This window comes from Alosa sapidissima, chromosome 7 (assembly GCF_018492685.1).
Source record: "Alosa sapidissima isolate fAloSap1 chromosome 7, fAloSap1.pri, whole genome shotgun sequence".
NCBI classification, from domain to species: domain Eukaryota; kingdom Metazoa; phylum Chordata; class Actinopteri; order Clupeiformes; family Clupeidae; genus Alosa; species Alosa sapidissima.
The window spans coordinates 16,913,933-16,933,060 of NC_055963.1; the positions used below are offsets into that span (position 1 = coordinate 16,913,933).

At 42.3% G+C, this 19,128-nt stretch overlaps 2 protein-coding genes across 2 annotated transcripts in view; both read left to right on the forward strand.

Moving 5' to 3' along the window:
• Positions 1-576: 576 nt before the first annotated feature.
• LOC121714052 (5'-nucleotidase domain-containing protein 2-like) lies at positions 577-13,083 on the forward strand. The gene is made up of 14 exons (XM_042099199.1): positions 577-1,043; positions 3,481-3,665; positions 3,949-4,023; positions 4,160-4,215; positions 4,563-4,656; positions 5,881-6,009; positions 6,872-6,932; positions 7,377-7,479; positions 7,909-8,010; positions 8,116-8,197; positions 8,561-8,647; positions 9,511-9,651; positions 10,102-10,166; positions 10,722-13,083. Exons 1-14 carry the CDS (start codon positions 680-682, stop codon positions 10,981-10,983), a joined length of 1,806 nt encoding a protein of 601 aa, XP_041955133.1. The 5' UTR covers positions 577-679; the 3' UTR covers positions 10,984-13,083.
• Positions 13,084-14,004: 921 nt separating this feature from the next.
• The window catches only part of si:ch211-218o21.4, an 8,090-nt gene continuing 2,966 nt past the window's right edge, over positions 14,005-19,128 (forward strand). The window contains exons 1-3 of the mRNA XM_042097871.1: positions 14,005-14,131; positions 14,983-15,259; positions 15,835-15,949. Of these exons, the coding sequence (XP_041953805.1) occupies positions 14,992-15,259; positions 15,835-15,949 (383 nt within the window). The 5' untranslated portion in view covers positions 14,005-14,131; positions 14,983-14,991. The remainder of the gene's footprint in view (positions 14,132-14,982; positions 15,260-15,834; positions 15,950-19,128) is intronic.

The window sequence follows — 19,128 nt, forward strand, 5'->3', positions numbered from 1 at the left end:
TGGAAATGACCGTTGATTCAGTCAGGCAATGTTGTCATTGTATGGGTGATCGGTTTTATGTTGCTGCTTGTTGTAAATCACGGTGTACTAAATGAATTTGGTAGGCTGTTAACCTCGACCTTTACCTGTGTTATTTGTGTCTGTGTGAACTGTGTGACGCTTGTCTCAAACGTCCTCTTGCTGTTGGAACGTTTTTACCCTCCGACTCGCTTTCGTACACTTTATTATGGTGGAACTCTGAAAAAATGGCTCAAAATATTGCGGATTTTGTGCTCCCAGGATTTGATTTGTGAGCTAAATATCTAGTGTCTTGGGAAAAAAATAAAGTTACATAATGTCTATACCTGCTCTTGTTGTGTTTGGTTTTTGTAACGGAATAGCTTCGCGCAGTGCGCAAGAACGCACCATTCAGTCACACTCACTGATCCAGGAAATGGATAGCGCGAGTTTTTAGTTATTGCAGACTGCCGAAGTTGCCTAATGCCATCTGTTGTAAATTCTCGGAATTACAATTTATGTTGTTTGTTTATTTATTTATTTATTTATTTATTTATTTATTTATTTATTTCAGGAGGCGGGGTAAAAATACTGATTGTTCAAGAGGCTTGAGCCACCAAGTTTGTAAATAGTCCGAGCTGTCACATTTTAACAGGTTGTCTCCGGATTTCTCTCATGGTTTATGCAGCTAATATGCAGTTCTAGAATGTCTTACAAAACTGTCGGAGTCCTCGGTCGTGCTCTTCTGCAAAGTGGCAACAGGACCCCACCTCTTGTGAGGTCCAGAAAACTTCAGAATTATTCCAGTAAATGTTCGTCCTGCGGTGTCACTAACCAAGAAGGGAAATATAAACAGACGAGTGGTAAGCCATGTTCATCGGGTTCGCCGACTTCCCCCGCCGTTCACAGGCATCCAGTGGGCGGCAAAAAGCGCACCGAGGAGAAGCTGAGTTTATCAGGAAGGTCCTACTCTTCAACCGCCCTTAAGGTAGACCAGAGGGCCTACCTGTGGGCAAGATACAATGAGTTGAAACGTCTGGTACATGGTATGTATCTTGCGTTCATTTCCAGATTCAGGTGCATTCGCCAAAAGCGTTTTTTTGTTTTGAACATCAAAGTTTCACATTGGGCTATGTAATGGATCACCTGATCACTTGACTTTACCTTCCCTGTAGCGTGCATTTTTATCAGCATCACATGTTAAATTAATAAATAGGCCTACTCTGAATTCAAGTGTGGACCCTTACGTGGATTAATTCTGTTGGTTTGTGCAGAAATGCAAACACATTTTGTCTCAACCATTTTACCCCCATTGCATGCTATTGCAAAGTACACACCACAGACAAACTGCAAATTCGAATGAGTCCATTCAGTTGTTTATTGATGTGTGCAAATCCATGCCCCACTTTGTAGCCTAATGGTTGGTCTTCTTCCAGTGTTTTTTGGCGACAGATTTAGAAACGGACAGTGACCCTCTTTAATCTCAATCTATGTTTGCTGTGTTGTATCCTACAAAGCAAGGACATGTTTGCTGTTACCAAAATTACCACATTTGTACATTTTCTAGGAGTTGACCTTTTCAAATCCAAATGTTAAAAAATAGGCCTAGCTAGCTTGTATGATAATGTAAATTGAAGTAAACAATGTAGAGGGAGTCTTTATCAAATAAAATATGTCTGGGGGTGTGGAGCTGACTACAATAATGAAGATTTGAGTCCATTGCTTGAACCCCTTTTGAACCTAGAGTTGTGTAACACCTGTGAAAACTGCCTGCCAGTTCTAGCCTGGGAAAGGGCACAGCCGCACTGGACCGAAGTGACCCCTCTTTCTGCTATAGGCCTATATGACGCTCTACCCTTGCGATAGACTTGACCAACTGTAAATGCACAAACGAGTCGTAAAGATCAGGATTGGATCTACGGGGATGCGTAAGGGTCCTACAGGCAAATGGGTTAATTGTGACAATGGTGGTAGTCAAACCAAATCCTGCGGTAATAAGCATTTTGGGTAAACTCCTCTTTCTGCTACGGCGCTCTACCCTTGAGATAGATTTGACCAACTGTAGCCCTAGCCCCTCTCTGTGCCATGTTGTCAATTCTGTCCGTTTTTTTTCTTTCTGTTTTTTTGGACTGTGCCTTAATCCTGTCTGGCTCCCACCGCATCAGTCCACTCTGACCCTGCAGTGGACAGCTGTGCTAATCTCCTCCAGGAACGAGAGGGAATAAGCACAAATGAGTCCGTAAAGACCATGGGGTCTATGGGGATGTAGGCTATAAGGGTCCTGAACTGTGCACCCAGTGGTTAAGGCACATGTTGCACATTGCTCATCACTAGTTTTATTAGTGATGCATCCTTCCTGGTTTTGTTTGATTCCTGAGCTCTAGTAAAGATGCTGGTTGTGTGGTTTTAATGTCTCAAAAATAACTGATTTTTGAAGGCCATTAGGCACATATGCTAAGCACAGACTGATCATCATAGCTGCTGCTTAGACTAACAATCTCCACACAGTCACGCTTTTGCTTTATGTGTCCAAGTTATTATGCAGAACACTGGAGAAGATCACGTTCAACAACCACTTGAAATCACACTGCCAGTCAGATTACACTTATTACAACAGCTATTTAATGTGATAAGTTGTCAAGTAAAATGTTCATATGGCCACCAGTAAGGTTCAGCATTACTTTCGTAAAGTGGTGTTGAATTAACAATGTACACAATGATATAAGCTATTTATGACACGTTGTCAACATGCATTAAAAGCACACCAGGGTCACATGCCAAACTAGCGCTGCGCCACACTTTGGTCAGTTATGTTTGCAACTGTCACTCAACATCAAACAACGAACACAGTATTGTCTCTGATCCTAGCAGAGATCACAGTTCTGTTTAGTTAAGCCTGTCTGCGTGTATGTAATGGATGGATGGATGGATGAAAGCTGCCGTGTACTGCGCTAGATAAAGAGAGGGTTTAAGTAATCCCAAAGCTGTACACACGGTGCCCTAATTTATAATAATAATAATAATAATAATCTTTATATGTATAGCACCTTTTATACACAGAATGCAGCTTTACATTTGGAACATTTAACACAATAATAATAAATAAATAACAGAAAAATAATTAAGTCTACAGCTAATTTAATAACAAGATAAAAACTATTTGTTAATTAAATACCATGAGCAAGAACCTAAACACAAACATTGGTGGGTCAACTCAATGCTCTCAAATCCGAAAGGAGAGCAGTTAGTTCAGACACTTTGTTCATTGAGTGACTTTGTACTTTGTCTGTCATTAAAATTGTGGCTCATGGTTTCATAACAAGCCTAAAAGTGTGTGGCACTATTAAGTTAAGTAAATAGTATTGTCAGTGGCACACTTTTACAAAAGGCAAATGGTTGAATTATGGCAATGGTGGTATAGTCAAACCAAATCCGGAGGTAATAAGTATGTTGGGTGAACTCCTTCATGTTTCCGTCTAATAGACCTGATCCCTCCTGGCGTGTGCACGTTGCTCAACTCCTCCACCATCTACGCCAACAACGAGGTGAGCCTGGCCGAAGTGGACATCTACGGCTTCGACTACGACTATACACTGGCCCTCTACTCCAATGCCCTCGACTCCATGATCTACACTAAAGCACGAGACTTCCTCATCGAGCACTACAAGGTGGAACACACACACACACTCTGTGTTGTATGTGGAAGAACAAACATGTGGGTTAATGATGCTCTGAGCTTATTATTTGAACAACGTTTATGTCAGTCTTTCACTAGTATTTCATTACATATTATATTATACATTATGTATGTTATTTTAATGTGCTTGTCTAGCTAATACAGTCTTTGCACATATTTCACCTATATTTTACACCCGCCATATAAAATATCTGTGTTGTTGCAATGCACTTGAGAGCAGTAGAATAAACATTTAGATGTTTATTTTGTTTCAGTACCCTGAAGGCATCAGAAAATATGACTACATTCCTAACTTTGCCACTCGAGGGCTTCACTATGATATTCAGAAGGTATTTTTTTTATATTCTTTGCAAATCGGACCAACCTATTTTATCGGTTGTAAATCACTTCAATATTAACACACACACACACACACACACACAGAGAGAGAGAGAAACATATTTTTTATGCTTGCTGTTTTTTCAGGGTCTTCTGATGAAGATAGATGCCTTTCACTATATTCAGCTAGGAACAGTTTATCGGTCAGTATACCTGTAGTTGCTGTTAGAAAGGGGCTCTAAATCTGTATATACTCCAGTGTACCGCAGTGTGTTTCATTTTGCTGCTGTCGGGTGGAAACCTCATACAGGTAACTCCATATTTATTTATTTATTTATTTATTTACTTTTTGACAAAGTACTGTAAGATTTTCACAATACAATTTCTTTATTTCCTGAACACTAATAGATTTGGAGATAAGAGGTTTCCACCCGACAATAGCGATTTGTATTTTGTAATGGACTCAACAGTATAGCAATATTAACACATTTTTTTTTTAAATCAGAACATGACATAAAAGGCCTGCCTGTGTTTTGTTTTGTATGGGTAGCGGTCTGAGACCTGTGCCTGATGAGGAAGTTCTGCAGCTGTATCAGGGCACCCATCATGTCCCCCTGAACCACCTCAGCGGCTTCTATGGCAAGGTACTTGTGCTGTTCATGTCCAAATCTTTACTACACTTTATTATACACTACTAACCTTAGATCTAACCTTAACTAGTTAACTAGCTAGCAAGTGTGTGTTGTAATTAGCATGTACTAACATAATCAATTAAGTATTAATTACATACGTATACTTCTAGACAGTTCACATGAAGTGGAGACTTTGTCTGAAATTCTCTGAATATAAATAAATAAACAGCTCAAACTCAGAAACATATCTCATTTGGTAAGTGAGCTACAGAGCCCACTAAAGACTACCTAGCTCACCTACTTTTGAGGGAATTATCAGTATTGTATAAAGTTAAAAGCCATTATATAACATTTAATGATTGCACATGCTTTCAGTCTATAGCAGATGTATTGTAAGTAGAAGAAAAAGTAGAAGCGCACAAAAGTCTCTCTGCACATCTTCGATTCTTTTGACGAGGTGTTATTTCCCGTTTGAAGTATGCGCCAGCATAGTGAGCTGTCACTCAGAGGATTACAAAACAGGATGTTATTGAGTCCCTGCTTAACCTCATTACCCCAATCTAGTCTGATAGGGCCCTGTTGTGTGGCTACAGACAGTACTAACAGTGGCATTGGTGTGTGTGTGTGTGTGAGAGAGAGAGAGAGAGTCGTTTAAAGGTCTGCTAATCAGGTGAATTGGATTCAAATTCTTTCCATTCTTAAAAAGGCTCCCATGGGTGAAATGCACTGTGGGATATTTTTTCTCTCCTCAGACCAATTATACAATTGAATGCTCTGTCTGGCTCTCCTTCCTTTGATGAAAATCTTTAAACACTTTAGCTAGGAAGAATTGTCACCATAACAATGTATTAAAACATGGACACATTTGGATGGTGTGATGGTCTATCATAGTGTAGTTGGGTATGGATTTAAATGTGCCGATTCAGCTCTCAGTGTGATGTGCAGAGGGCCTCTCCAAACTCACAACACCTATTGTCTGTGACCCCAGTGCATGCATGTATACGCTAATAATGTGCTTTTTGTACACCTGACTGCACTAGCAGTTGTCAAAAAAGAAAATCTTTATACATAATTGGAGATACATTTTTTTGCTGTCCAGTTTGCTCCTGCAATACTCAATTTCAGTTACAGCCTTAGGACAAACTTGGGCTTCAGACATCAGGCATTGATATAAGAGTATAGGAGCCGAGTGCTTTATTTGACTGATCTGATCTGTCATTCTCCCCACCCACTCAGGGCCCAAATGTGAAGCAGTTCATGGATGTCTTCTCCCTGCCAGAGATGACCCTGCTGGCTGTGGCCAATGACTACTTCCTCTCCAGCAACATCGAGTACGACCCTGTTCACCTCTACCGAGACGTGTCGGTCAGTGTGGATCCTGGCATATGCAACATATGAAAGAAAACACACACTCATACAGGCAGACACGCTGTGTTTTCATTCTTATCTTGTCGGTGTTCCGTAGCTCGTGTTTCTCCTGGTTAGCTAGGATCGGGTTCCCAGCCCTCCGCATAGCTCGGAGGACCGTTTTCGTAAAGTTAGATTGCTTCCCACCCGAGCAGGGTCATCTTTCCGCCCTCACGGAGGTGAACCTCCGCACCAGCCGCAGATTGCGCCCCGGCTGAACAAAGGTGCTTCTCATCTGTGTCTCGGAGGTGAAAGGACCCGGGTGTCAGGCCCGGCGTTCTCTGGTTTCAGGGCTGGTCGCGGGCCAGCACACGAGGCCTTGTTTCTCTGCCGATTCGACTTTCTCCTGTCCGGAGAAAACTGAGCCGTTATCGGCGGGGCTTTTGTGTAAAGTAAACAAGCTTGCCAGTGGGGGATGTTCTTCTGCTTGGCCCCCGAACCGAGGTTGTGGGCAGGTGTTATGTAGAGGTCTGTGATTGCTTATCAGGACAGGAAGCGTTATTGGATTGGACAGGTGTTCTGCCACATTAAACATTTCTCTAAGCCTTATCCTCCTCAAATCAGCCCAGGAAGGTTGGCAGGGGCATGCACTGACATAACTCACATTTGTTTTGCCCTAAAATGACTGATGCAAAATAAGCCTAAATGCCTGCTCTCTTGTCCAGCATTTTGATTTGATGTTTGACTTGTGATGTACATAATGTAAAGTTATTCACAACAACCCACATTGGGTCACCATATGAAAGTACTGCATCTATATGTCTGTATCTATATGCAAATATGTCTTTAAAATAACTGCATCGTCTTTTTATTTTTATAGGAAGCTATTGGAATGGTACATATTAAAGGCTACATGTATAAATGGATCATGCAGGACTTGGGTAAAAAAACCTTACTTTTCTGTCATTTCTGGATTTTCACAATGTACAGCAGCACCCCCACCAACTTTATTGGCAACGCTGGTAAAGTTGACTAAAAACACTTTTGGTGATTTATCTGAATTTTACAATGACAAAAATAAATCAAAAATCTGCCTTTAAAGGAATCACATAGAACATAGAATATGCCATAGCGATATCCATAAAGTTATGTAGGTCTTCATGAGGTGTTTCTCAGAATAACTTGGTTGGATTGGATTTTCTACATTGTTTTCATTGTGAGACCAAAATAAATTGCCAAGATTATTTGCTACCTCTTTTAACTCAACTTTACCAGAGGTACCAATTAATGTTAATGTGATACTCTTCAATATACTATATATCTCACCTTGTGGCTCTGTAGTGCTGGTCATTAAGGCTATTGTGTGTGTGTGTGTGTTACCCCAGAGAAGTACATCTTAAGAGGAGAGGAGACGTATGCTGTCCTACACCGTCTGGTCAGCCACGGGAAGAAGCTTTTTCTCATCACCAATAGTCCCTTCAGCTTTGTGTGAGTTTCACTGTGTCCAGTTCTCAGAAAGACCACCTGCAATAGAATCAACTACTCTTTTTTAATGCTGTGATGGAGGGATGGATGGATGGATGGATGGATGGATGAAGGGAGGGTGGGGAGATGGAAACCAAAAAATGATCCATGTTCAAACGAGGAATGGCCAAAAGTGCAGTGATTTCAATTTCAAGAGTCAGATTTCAGTTATCCACACGGTAGTTACGAGAGTCTTACAAAATAGCTCTTTAATTTAGTTTTTAGTGTTTGTTGTTTCCAGTCAGGCTTAATTAAGCATTGAAGATGAATCTGCACAGCCCCACCACCCATTGATGCCGTTTGACCACCCCTGTAGACTCCCTGGCCCTCAGTATGCCCCATGTCAGGCAGTCACCTTCTCTTTGTGTCCCACACTGTTCTGTCTGCTTGTAGAGATAAGGGCATGACGTACATGGTGGGCAAGAACTGGAGGGACTTCTTTGACGTGGTCATCGTTCAGGCAGACAAACCCCATTTCTTTAACGACTGTGTCAAGTAAGTGGTCACTCACAGCGGAACTCTGCTCATATCACTCCACTGAATTGTGTTTGGTGATCCATGTTAGAGGGTCTCTCTCTCCCCATGTCTGTCTTAACACAGGCCATTCAGGCGTTTGGATGGCAACGGGGACCTTCAGTGGGACAAGATTACCAGCCTGGATAAGGGACAGGTGTACAAACAGGTCAGTTCTGTGCAAACAGGTCAGTTTTGTACAAACAGGTCAGTATGGTCCTCAGATGATACATTCATGAGGGATCCTTAATTCTAATCCAATACTTGTCAAACTCATTAAATTTCCCCTCACATTCCTCTATGGGTGAGGTCTTGTCTGTGTACCCCCATATAAAAACTCTGGTCTACATACTGAAGTCCTGGCTCTGCAAATCGGAAACAAATATGGTGGCTCAGGAGAGAAGTACACTATTCTGTTCAATCAACACTTCTGTATCAGGAGTACTGAGACGGAAAGATGGATCGAGGATTACAACTTTAAAGTAGCAACTCCGTGGTGACTCGTTTGTGGTTTGGTTCTGGTCTGTTGCAGGGGAACCTCTTTGATTTCCTCAAACTTACAGGCTGGAGGGGGTCTAGAGTTCTGTACTTTGGTGACCATCTCTACAGTGACCTGGCGGTAAGACAGATATTCACTCCAATTTGTATTAAAGGGACACCAGGCAACGTTTTCGTGTTAATTAATCATCTTTGTAAGTCGGTATATGGTTAAATGACTCATTACAGGGCGAATGAAGGCTCTCTCGCCCGCCCCTACTGCCTGTAGGAAGAATATCCCAATTGCAAGTTCGGTGTATCCTACCCGCCGACCGAAGCAGGATCAGTTTACAGCACAGAGGCAGCCTAACGAAACGCTAGAGATTGTTGCAAACGTGTGTATAATGGCAGAGCCGGCGAAGAAGCAGCGAAAACCCTTGACAGAAGACGCAAAGAAAAGGAAAAGAGCTTCAGACCGAGCGAGGGGGAGTTTCTTAGAGAAAAAGCATCAGGCTTGCCTGGTGTCCCTTTAAGAATCAGTAAGAATATGCTCTCTGTATTGTGTCATTTCACAAAAGCATTGGATTAGACATTTGAGATTGGAGATTTGTGTCATGTAAGGTTGATTTACATCTAAGTGTCCGTTAATCTCTTCCTTAGTATTTCTAACTGACATGGGAAACTAACCGATATGGGAAGACAATGGGGAAGCTGTCTAGAGCTGTGATTTTAGTCGATCTTGTAAGAGTGTTCAGATCCCATTGCTGATATTATAAGTTAAATGTGCCTAGTTTAGGATTTTTAGTTTAGAACATTAGCATGCTAACAAGCTAGCTCTGTCCATGCTTCGGACAGTACACTGTTGTAATACCACATTGTACCTCAAGAGGTGCTGTATCAAATATATGCAAGTCAATAAAAGAGTGCTATCATGATCACGGACATAATGGTGCCTTCAAGACAACCCACATGACTGATGCAGATTCCTTTGGTGCCCCCCTGCAGGACTTGATGCTTCGCCACGGCTGGCGTACAGGAGCCATTGTGCCAGAGCTGGAGCTGGAGACCAAGGTGGTGAACACAGAGCAGTACGCCCAGAGCCTCACCTGGCTGCAGGCCCTCACTGGCCTGCTGGAACGCATGCAGGTGAGTGGTGCCGCCTAAAGGAGAGGAGGTAACCCTGCGGCAGTCTTATAGCACCTGTCACTCAAACCCATCAATCTCATCATTTTACACCAAAGACGTGTAATACAGTTGGTACGAAGACCCCATTGTCTCTGTATTGTAAGTCAGTGTATAATGAGTTTGAAGCTGTTATTTTAAACAAACTTAGTAGTGTCATGTCGCATCATAGTGTAATTTGTCTAGAGGAAATGGTGTAAAAACATCCGTTTGTAATACAGTTATTTGTGAGAAATTGGGAACATTTTGGCTTTGCTTTTCATATGTGAAATATGAAAGATATATGATATATTTGAAGATTTGGTAAAGTATATAGAAATATTCATCCAAGTCGCAGTGTTGGGTATTGTTTCTGTGTTTACTGATTTATACTCCTTTTAATGATGGGATTTATCCTCTCTTTCTCTCGATCAGATGCATCGGGACCCTGATTCTGTAGAGGTCCTCCTGGAATGGATGCAAGAAAGAGAGGAACTACGGTAGGTGTCTAAGGACATTCTTAGTCCCTCTCAACTGCTCATTATCTATCAGAGCTTGATTTGCATGTAATACAGTGATGTAGCCAGGAGTCAAAGTCTAAGTAAGGCATGCGAATTTCTACATGGGCAGACGGTAGTTAGCTGCTCTTGTCAGTTTTGAGCTGCTGGCTATCATTTAGAGCCTGTGCACACCTGGTTAGAGGAAGCAGTAACTTCACATCAATCTTTCATCAATCTTTATAGCTTGCTGTGTTAACTGCGAGAGCAGTTTATTTGTTTATTGTTTATTTGTTTATTTTCTTGACTTTTCAACCCATTTCCACAACATTGCCTGCAAAGCCAGTTTGCCCCTGAACTTTTTTTAATGTGTTTTGCATCCCTCTCCTTTGAAGTTGTAGAGAGCGTTTGTTATGAAACAACCAAATGCATTGCTGTTTCTATAACCAGTGCAGTATTCATTTTATTATATTAATTAATATTTATTTATGTCAAGTATTTATTCTGTGATCATTATTACAGTATATCACTTCTCTTTTTGTGTTTCTCACCATCAAGGCAAAAGACGAAGAACCTGTTCAACCCCCAGTTTGGCAGCATCTTCCGCACGTGCCACAACCCCACGTACTTCTCGCGGCGCCTCTGTCGCTTCTCGGACCTCTACATGGCGTCGCTGAGCTGCCTGCTGAACTACGACCTGTCCTACACCTTCTACCCGCGCCGCACGCCGCTGCAGCACGAGGCGCCGCTGTGGATGGACCAGCTCTGCACCGGCTGCATGAAGACGCCCTTCCTGGAGGAGATGGCCCACATCCGATAGATAGGCACCCACAACCAGCAGAGGTGGAACACTCCGGCTCTAGAGAGCAAAAAGTCTTACCATGTATCGGTTCTAACCTGTGCACTCCGCACAGATGGGTTTACTATAGCTAGTTGAACTACCTGGCTGAAGAATTGTGCTAATTTATAATCAGCTGATTTAGTGAATGGTGGAACAAATATGTGGTATGACCTTGACCTTCTGAAGCCAGAGTTTCCACTTCTCACCAGGGAGGAGAGAGGAGACCCCCCCCCCCCCCCCCACACACACACACACACTAGCCCAAATCAGGTCTGGATCTGGCACAGTGTTGGCTCCTCTCTCACTGAACCCAGGGAAGGACCGGAGCACACGAATAGCATTGACTCTGTTGACTCTAAGGAAGACACCGTGTATTGAAACATTAGTCGCTTGCACCATTAAAGTCTGAAAAAGCTAATTGTGTGCTCTGGTCCTTCCCTGGGTTCAGACACATGAAGTGACCCAGGACCTGCTGCTGATTCTGTGGTCCTGCTCCGTTGAGCTCTGAAGGGCTAGAGCACTAGTAATATTCATTCCATTCCATTCCATTCATTCAATGGTGTTTAGGTATTAGTAGAGTTGTATCTCCTAGGTATAAAAGAACTTTGAGAAAGGAACATTGAGGTGACGTAGTGATGCAACATGTTTGGGCCAAATGTCATTTGCACACTAACGTGACCTCCAGCAAACTGCACTTACCTGTCCCCGACATCTACATTTCCTTCTTCCTACTTTTACACAAAGATTTCCCTCCTCTTTAGAGTCCACTTGGAGAACCTATGAATTCGGCCACATCAGATGAGTTCATATGTGGACCAGAATCAAAAAACGCCCTGAAACATTCACATTTCCAACCGTTAAGCTGATTGGCTAATTGGCTACTTGGAAGCCTGTGTGAATAGAGATATTAGTGTTAATATTAATGTTGTTCTCATCATAGCAGATCTCTCACATGTATTATCTAGAATGTTAGGAAGTCACTGGGAATATCCTCTACTGAATGGTTTGTGTAGTATTTCTAAGGTTTAGTTGCATTATATCTGTTTTTGTACACCAACCTTTGATGTTGTAAATTATGTTGTGATGTTGTGATAGATGTTGTTTTTGTTTGTTTACATTTTATTAGCTGCTATTTTTAAAGCATAAAGTTTTCACTTTATGCTTTATGTGATGTTGTATGAGCATTGGTGAAAATGCATCTTGAATGCAGAGATGCCATTTTTCTCCTTTGAACGCACAATTTATCTGATTATGTATTTTTTCCCCCTACGAACGCACAATTTATCTGATTATGTTTTTTTTTTTGCTGATTATGTATTTTTTCCCCATTTTAAACGCACAATTTATTTAAGATCCAAACTGTATACTGATAACCAAAGCAGAGGCACTGTGCATTTTGTATTTGAAATTGACCTTAAGTGCCCATTTATAATCATTTGAAGACATTTACCTTTGCAAGACTTTACAGGACTAACTGTAAAGGAGGATCTGAGACAGATCCAGTTCTGGTTGGAGCCAGACTACAGTAACCTAGCCAGAGAACTGATGTGAAGATGCCTTAGCCAGGCGGAGATTTTAAGCATGGACATAAATTACTAAAATAGCCTAGCTGTGGGGAAGTCATTGGATACATAATAAGATGGTAAACAAACACAATTTTAGATACCATAGAAAGGTCACTGGCTAACAGCCCCACAGAACAGAAGTTTTAACCCATCTGCACAGTATTATGGGTTCAAACAATATTGCGCCCCTGCCCCCAATCACAGCATTAGCTTGTTCTTTTTTGCCCAACAGGTAGGCTACTATGCACAAACTTCATGTAAGGAAAGGAGTAGTGGTATTGTGTCTGTTTGATATCTAAATTCATTTACTAGAGAGCTCAAACCAATGTGCAATAATTAGTCTGTGCTTATAGGTCATTGTGTCATGTATTTGCATTGTAGCCTTTAGTCTCAGATTTTAGATGGGCCTATCTCCCTTTTAAATTCTTCATGCCATACTTAATTATGTAAGCCTAATCATGATATGGACTAGGCCATAAGAATCAGTGAAATAAATGGAAAAACAACAAAGATACACAAGTGTTTTATTTAATCCACAAGGTCCTCTCCCTGTGTTGTGTACACTAGTATATTTTCATTCTAAGCTTGTGTGGATATAGCTCTATGCAAGATGATAATACTAGTTTTATGTTCAGCCCAAATAGCCTAGGTCAGAGGTGGGCAAACTGCAGCCCGCGGGCCGGATCCAGCCCGCCGAGCATTTCATTTAGTTATCAGGCTGCTCGCTATTTTTTTTACTGCGATAGAGACGACGTTGGTTAGCTTTACTGCAAACTGCTTTTCACTCTCCTTAGATAACGTTTACAATGTCAATGTCAAAACATCATGTTCATGGGCGGATTATGAAATTTCGGGCCCCTGGGCCCAGATGTATTAAGGGCCCCCCACTTATTGTTATATATGTGGGAGGGGGGGTTTGGGGCTGGGAGCAGACAGAAGATCATTGAGAAATAAACGTGAATTAAAGCGACTGTCTTAAAGCGACAATGCACAATTTATACATTTGTTAAACAGCATAAAAGTAGCAGTATTTTTAAGCAATTAATATTTTAAAACAAATACTTTTCATACTATATTATAGGCGTGTGTCCTGGGGGGGGTGCGGCCCGCCGGCCAATTTTCAAAACCCAATGTGGCCCTTGAGCCAAAAAGTTTGCCCACCCCTGGCCTAGGTTATCACAGGCCAAGGACCATACACTCATACACAATCTAGGTATGATTGTAGCAGCAGGAATAGGTGGCTAGAATGACCTCAAATTAACACACCGCAAAATGTGACTCTATAACCTTACCATCGATAATGTATAAGACAACAAATTAATTCAGAGTGATGAGCATTACCTCTGCAACATCTCTGCTAGAAACCATCGACATGGGCAGGGTTTGCGTTACACTGCCCTCGTGTGTGAAAAAAGAGAAACGCGTGTGGCGCGTAGTACGGCGTAGTTACCTTTCTCAGGTAGCAGGCGCATCGTATCGTTGTCCCTGAGTTGTAAATGTGATAGCCAGCGCTCGATAAGGTTCAGAACACGGAACGTACATGGAGGACAGACACGTCTTGTGTAAGTGTTTGTGTGTGATATTTGCATTTTCTAATGTAAAATATTGTGTAGGCAGAGGTAGCTTTGGTAGCTTTTGTAATTAATTGATAGATTTTAGCTTTTGAAAGCTCACGTTTGCATAATATTTGCAAAATGTGCATAATCTTAGACATTAGCCTATATAGGCAATAGGTGTTCTTACAGTGAATAAGGCACTCTCACATCATGTCCATCAAATCATGCTTAGCATCTGTGAATGAAATACTGCGGTCAACCCTATTGTACGTAATTGTTCAGTGTTCTCTGACTTCAAACTCTCATTGCCTGCGTTTTGTTAGTTGTTCATTGGATGTGATAACCAACATTCCAGATCCTAGTATTAGCAATTTATTTTGAATAGGCCTATCATTTTCTTGTGCTGGATTGAGAAAAGAATCACTGCACAATAATGATAAGGTAGGCTTATCAGCGTCTATGACTAGTGGTAACAAAAAGGTGAATTGTGAAAGTGAGATGCTTAGTTATTTAGTATTCTGTGCTTAGTCGGTATGTACTCTCAACTGGGATAGGCTTAAGGTGTTTTCATTCTTTTCAATTTTGTAAGCCAGTTGTAAACAAAACCAAAGTAAAAATAGAAAAAAGAGAACATTAATTGGAACACACCAGTGGAAATGAATTATAGATCTCCACTTAACCGAAACTCAATCTCTCCTCTCCTTTTCCCCTTTCATCTGCTTTCATTACCCTCCCCCTTTCCCACCCTGACCTACCTCCCTTTCACTTACCCCCCCCCCCCCCCCCCCACACACACACACACACACACACACCATCACCAACACCATCACCACCTCTTCCTCATCTCTGTCCTCCAGTTACCCAGCATGCAGCAGGAGCTGTGGCTTAGGGCCAGAGCTCAGGTGCTGTCGTCCCTCTCGTCTTGTGCCATGCGAGCAGCCTCTGACCCCCACGTCCATCCCCTCAGAACCACGGAGGCCGGCGTGAGAAGTGGGGCGCACACTGGCATGCCCAACGGAATAGCGGGCGCAGGGCACACCCACGCTCACCCCCATGGGTCCCCCAGACCAGGTCACCTCAAGTCCAGGGCGTCAGGGCATGCACTAGCCCATGCTAACAGTCATCATCACAGAGGTTAGTGGCTTTGAGGGCCATGAGAGGTGACCTAGGCAATATTTTTGTAATTATGCAATATCTTTAGTGCTATATTACAAATATATATGTCATTCATTATCTAAAACACACATTATATTTTTAATTAGATACATCATTTTCTGTATGTGCTATATTTATTTAAATACAAAAAGAAGCTTCCTTCCGTTATTTGACCCACATGCCACATTGTGTGGTGAACAATAATCAACTCTTGTTGTCAATTAAATGGGAAGATGATAACAGTAATGTAACGTAAAACTTTCAATGATTTATACCTCTGCACTGTAAGTGTGCCAACTTTGAGGCAAGATCTGACAGACTAATATCTGCTTGCTTCCATCCTGTTAATTAAATTAAATTAATTAAATCTGCAGCAATGACCAAATAAATGTGTGGTTAATATCTGCGGTTAAGTCTGCATATTAAAGTCTTAATATAAACTTTATAGCACTAAACGTCAGACACCAGTGCTCGCATGTATAACTTCTTATATTATAACTCGACATCATGTGACTGTAGCAGTGGAGATCTGAGTTGAGGTGCTGTTATTCCAGATGCTGTTGCGGGCAGTGATGGTCTCCCAGAGGGCTTCCGCCTCCTGCACAACCCCGTGAAGAGCTCCAGGAGCCACCAGGAGCTCCACAAGGAGCTGCTCCTCGCACACAAAAAGTAAGAGCAGCACAGTGCACAGTCCTGTCACTAGAGACACGGGATCCTCCATTACCACCAGGGTCAGCTCAGTTAGGCTTACAGTATATCCCCACACTGATCATTTGCCAAGGAGCAGGTGACAATCGATTATTGAAAACCATAACCAGTTACCACACTTCCACAAATATCTCTGTTGCAATGATTCCCTGTCTTACCACAACATAACCTGGTGTATTATATATATATATATATAAGAATATGATGCTTACATTGTGGTCTCTATGACCACTGGGCTTTCAAGGAAAATGTCCTTCCATGTAGTATGGAAGCGGTGCGTGGAGGCTGGAGTGGTGAAATATTAATGCTGGCCTCTCTCTTTCTCACTCATCTTTTGTGTCAGCTTGTAATCAGAGACCCGCTCACGTTAGCACCGCGGCTCACATAGCCCCGGGGGATACCGGACCGGCGCTGGCTCAGATCCGGCGAGAGGGCGGCATTATCTGTGCCAGATCAGGGTCGACCGAGGTCCAGATTCCTGGCACTTGAAGACCCACTACACTCCTCGACCAATGCAAACCAATGCAAACTATCGCATTCCCCCTTCGCCTGCATGGGGCTAGATACAATCATACTGAATCGTTTGGCTTGAGTCTGTGATCCAGAGTGATTTGCAAAACAAGCTTCTACAAACCAACGGGAAAGTGAGTTCAGTGGCAGTCTGGCAGGCATCAGTTTTAGGGTCCGACTCTTCCAATTAATACCAGAGGTTCTCGTCTGATTGGATCTGATCCGAGAGGAAAGACAAACAAAAAGAGTATTGTAGACGTCTCCAGAAAAAAAAAACAGTATTGTAGACGTCTCCAGAGTCTTCTTGTAGAGATGGAGATGAGAGCAGACACATGAGAAGAGTGGAGCTGGAGAAGCTGTGGATAGGCATCCACATCAAGCCATTAAAATGTGCTGCTGGCACAGTGAATCATGCAGTGGGGTTAATGGGCTTGTTGTGGTTGTGTGTAACCAAGAAGACAGAAGCAAGAAGCAAGAGAAATTTATTTTTGTTCTAATATTATTTTGATACATTAGTAACACAGAGATAAGAGTCCCATTATATGTAATGTGCTTTTGGAGTGTAAAGACATCTGCCTGGAAGGCATAGCATAACTAGGGATACAATAATTCAATTCACGTCTATTTGGGTATCTTGTTAGGTGATTTCTTCTTGACAAAGCGTTTCATTCTTGACAGGAATTTAGGCAAAGGGATGTGAAGTCATGTGCAATATAGCCTTTTGGCACTGCCCTTTCTGTTTAGCTGTGGCTACACACACGTGAGCTTGTGTCTTGCCACGCTGCAATGTAGTCCAACTGCAACCCAAGCCTGTGTCCAGCTCAGTTGTTACGTAATAGGATGCAACCGAGCTCTACTCCTCCACGCTCATGGTGAATATATAAGGGCACTGATGGTCTGGCTGCATTGTCCTCCCCTGGTTCCTTATCACCGTCCTTTTATCAGATTCAGTTGCAGCAGCCATCTCTGTTTGGTCTGTGTGATATCACGGCTTCCACTGCGACCTCGAAGACAACTGCTGTTATGTGTCATTATGCAGAGTATGTGAAGATAAAATGATCTCCAGGATAACTTTAGTTTAACCCAATGAGATTGCGACCTCGAAGCCAACTGCTGTTTTGACTATTGGGAACCCAAGTGTGTCATTATGCAGAGTATATGAAGGTAAAATAATCTCCAGGATAACTTTAGTTTAACCCAACGAGTCTTTGAGGGCCTATAATTATGTGAAATATTGATGATGTATGTATTTGGCGTCTGAATTCATGGACTCGGAATGAGATGGTTTTTGTCTAGTGTGACTAGTACTCAAGTCAAGTCAGGTTTATGTATAAAGCACGTTACAACATCAAGTGCTTTACAATAGAAAAGTTCAGAAACCTGATAGACAGGTAAGTAATGATCAGGCGTCAAACAATAACAGAGACGTTTGTACAAATAACAGTCAGAACACACAAAAGCAGGGGGAGAAAACAGAGGGGCAGGGGGCAGGGGGAGAAAAGTAAAACAACTCTGTAGTCTCTCTAGTACTCTGTGATCCTTTCGTAGGGAAATACCTCAGTGTATATGTGTGCATGAAACATGTGGCACAATATGAAGTTCTTCTAAATGAGATATTTTGTCACTCTCTCAAATTCGTCATCTCTGTTTCACTAGTTCGCCCACTGGATTGCTTTAGACTGAGTGCAGACAATGGCCCTGGGATGCCAATTGCCTATGTGCCACACAATTCCTGGAAGGCTTTTCAGCCATCACAAACATTTCCGATTGACCATCACCTATGTTATTTTAGTGTACCTGTTAACACGGATCCGGTTGGGTTATACACCTAGTGAATGAGGGTGTTAAAATGCTAAAGGATTTCTGTGTGTGTCGAAGTTGAATAAAGAGTTGCACTGTTGGGCATAGACAAGATGTTTAGCGCCGGAGTGAACACGAAAGGAGCAGAATACAACAGAAGATGCTGTTATTGACGCTCCACTGAAACTAAACATGCTGACTGAAACAGCCTTCCGTGGCATATGGACCCTTTCAAGAGAGTTCCATTATCAGCATCATAGTTGGCCCCACAAGACTTCCTTTTTAACATTCCATATGTTATCTTAATGTAGAGGAAGTAGATTGGGGCCCAAATAGAATGTTCAAGCATTGTTTTTGTTTACCTTGTTGAAAGGGTCTATAGTGAAGCGAAGGCGAAGATCACGTGCGAGTGATGTCCGCTGACACCCTCTATGAATGAGGGGTAATTAGAGCTCCCTGCTGAAAAAAACAGCCTGACCAGCTTAAGGTGGGTGGTTTGCTGGTTGACCAGCTTGTTTGACCACCCTATGATGGTTGACCAGCTAGACCAGCAAAAGTCTTGCGAAAACATACCTTCAGCTGGTTTACCCATCTTTCTTTGGTAATTCAGCTGGTTTTGCATGTCGTACCACCTCAAGCTAGTCATTTCAGCTGGTGTTGCTGGTCATACATTGCTGGTTAACTGGCCATGCCAGCTTATGTTTGTCATTCTAGCAAACCAGCATGACCATCTTACACCAACAATGTCAAGCTTGGCAGGCTGGTGGCAGGCTCACCACCTGGTGGCCCAACCAGCTACACCATCAAAGACCAGCAAGCGCTGGAAGAAA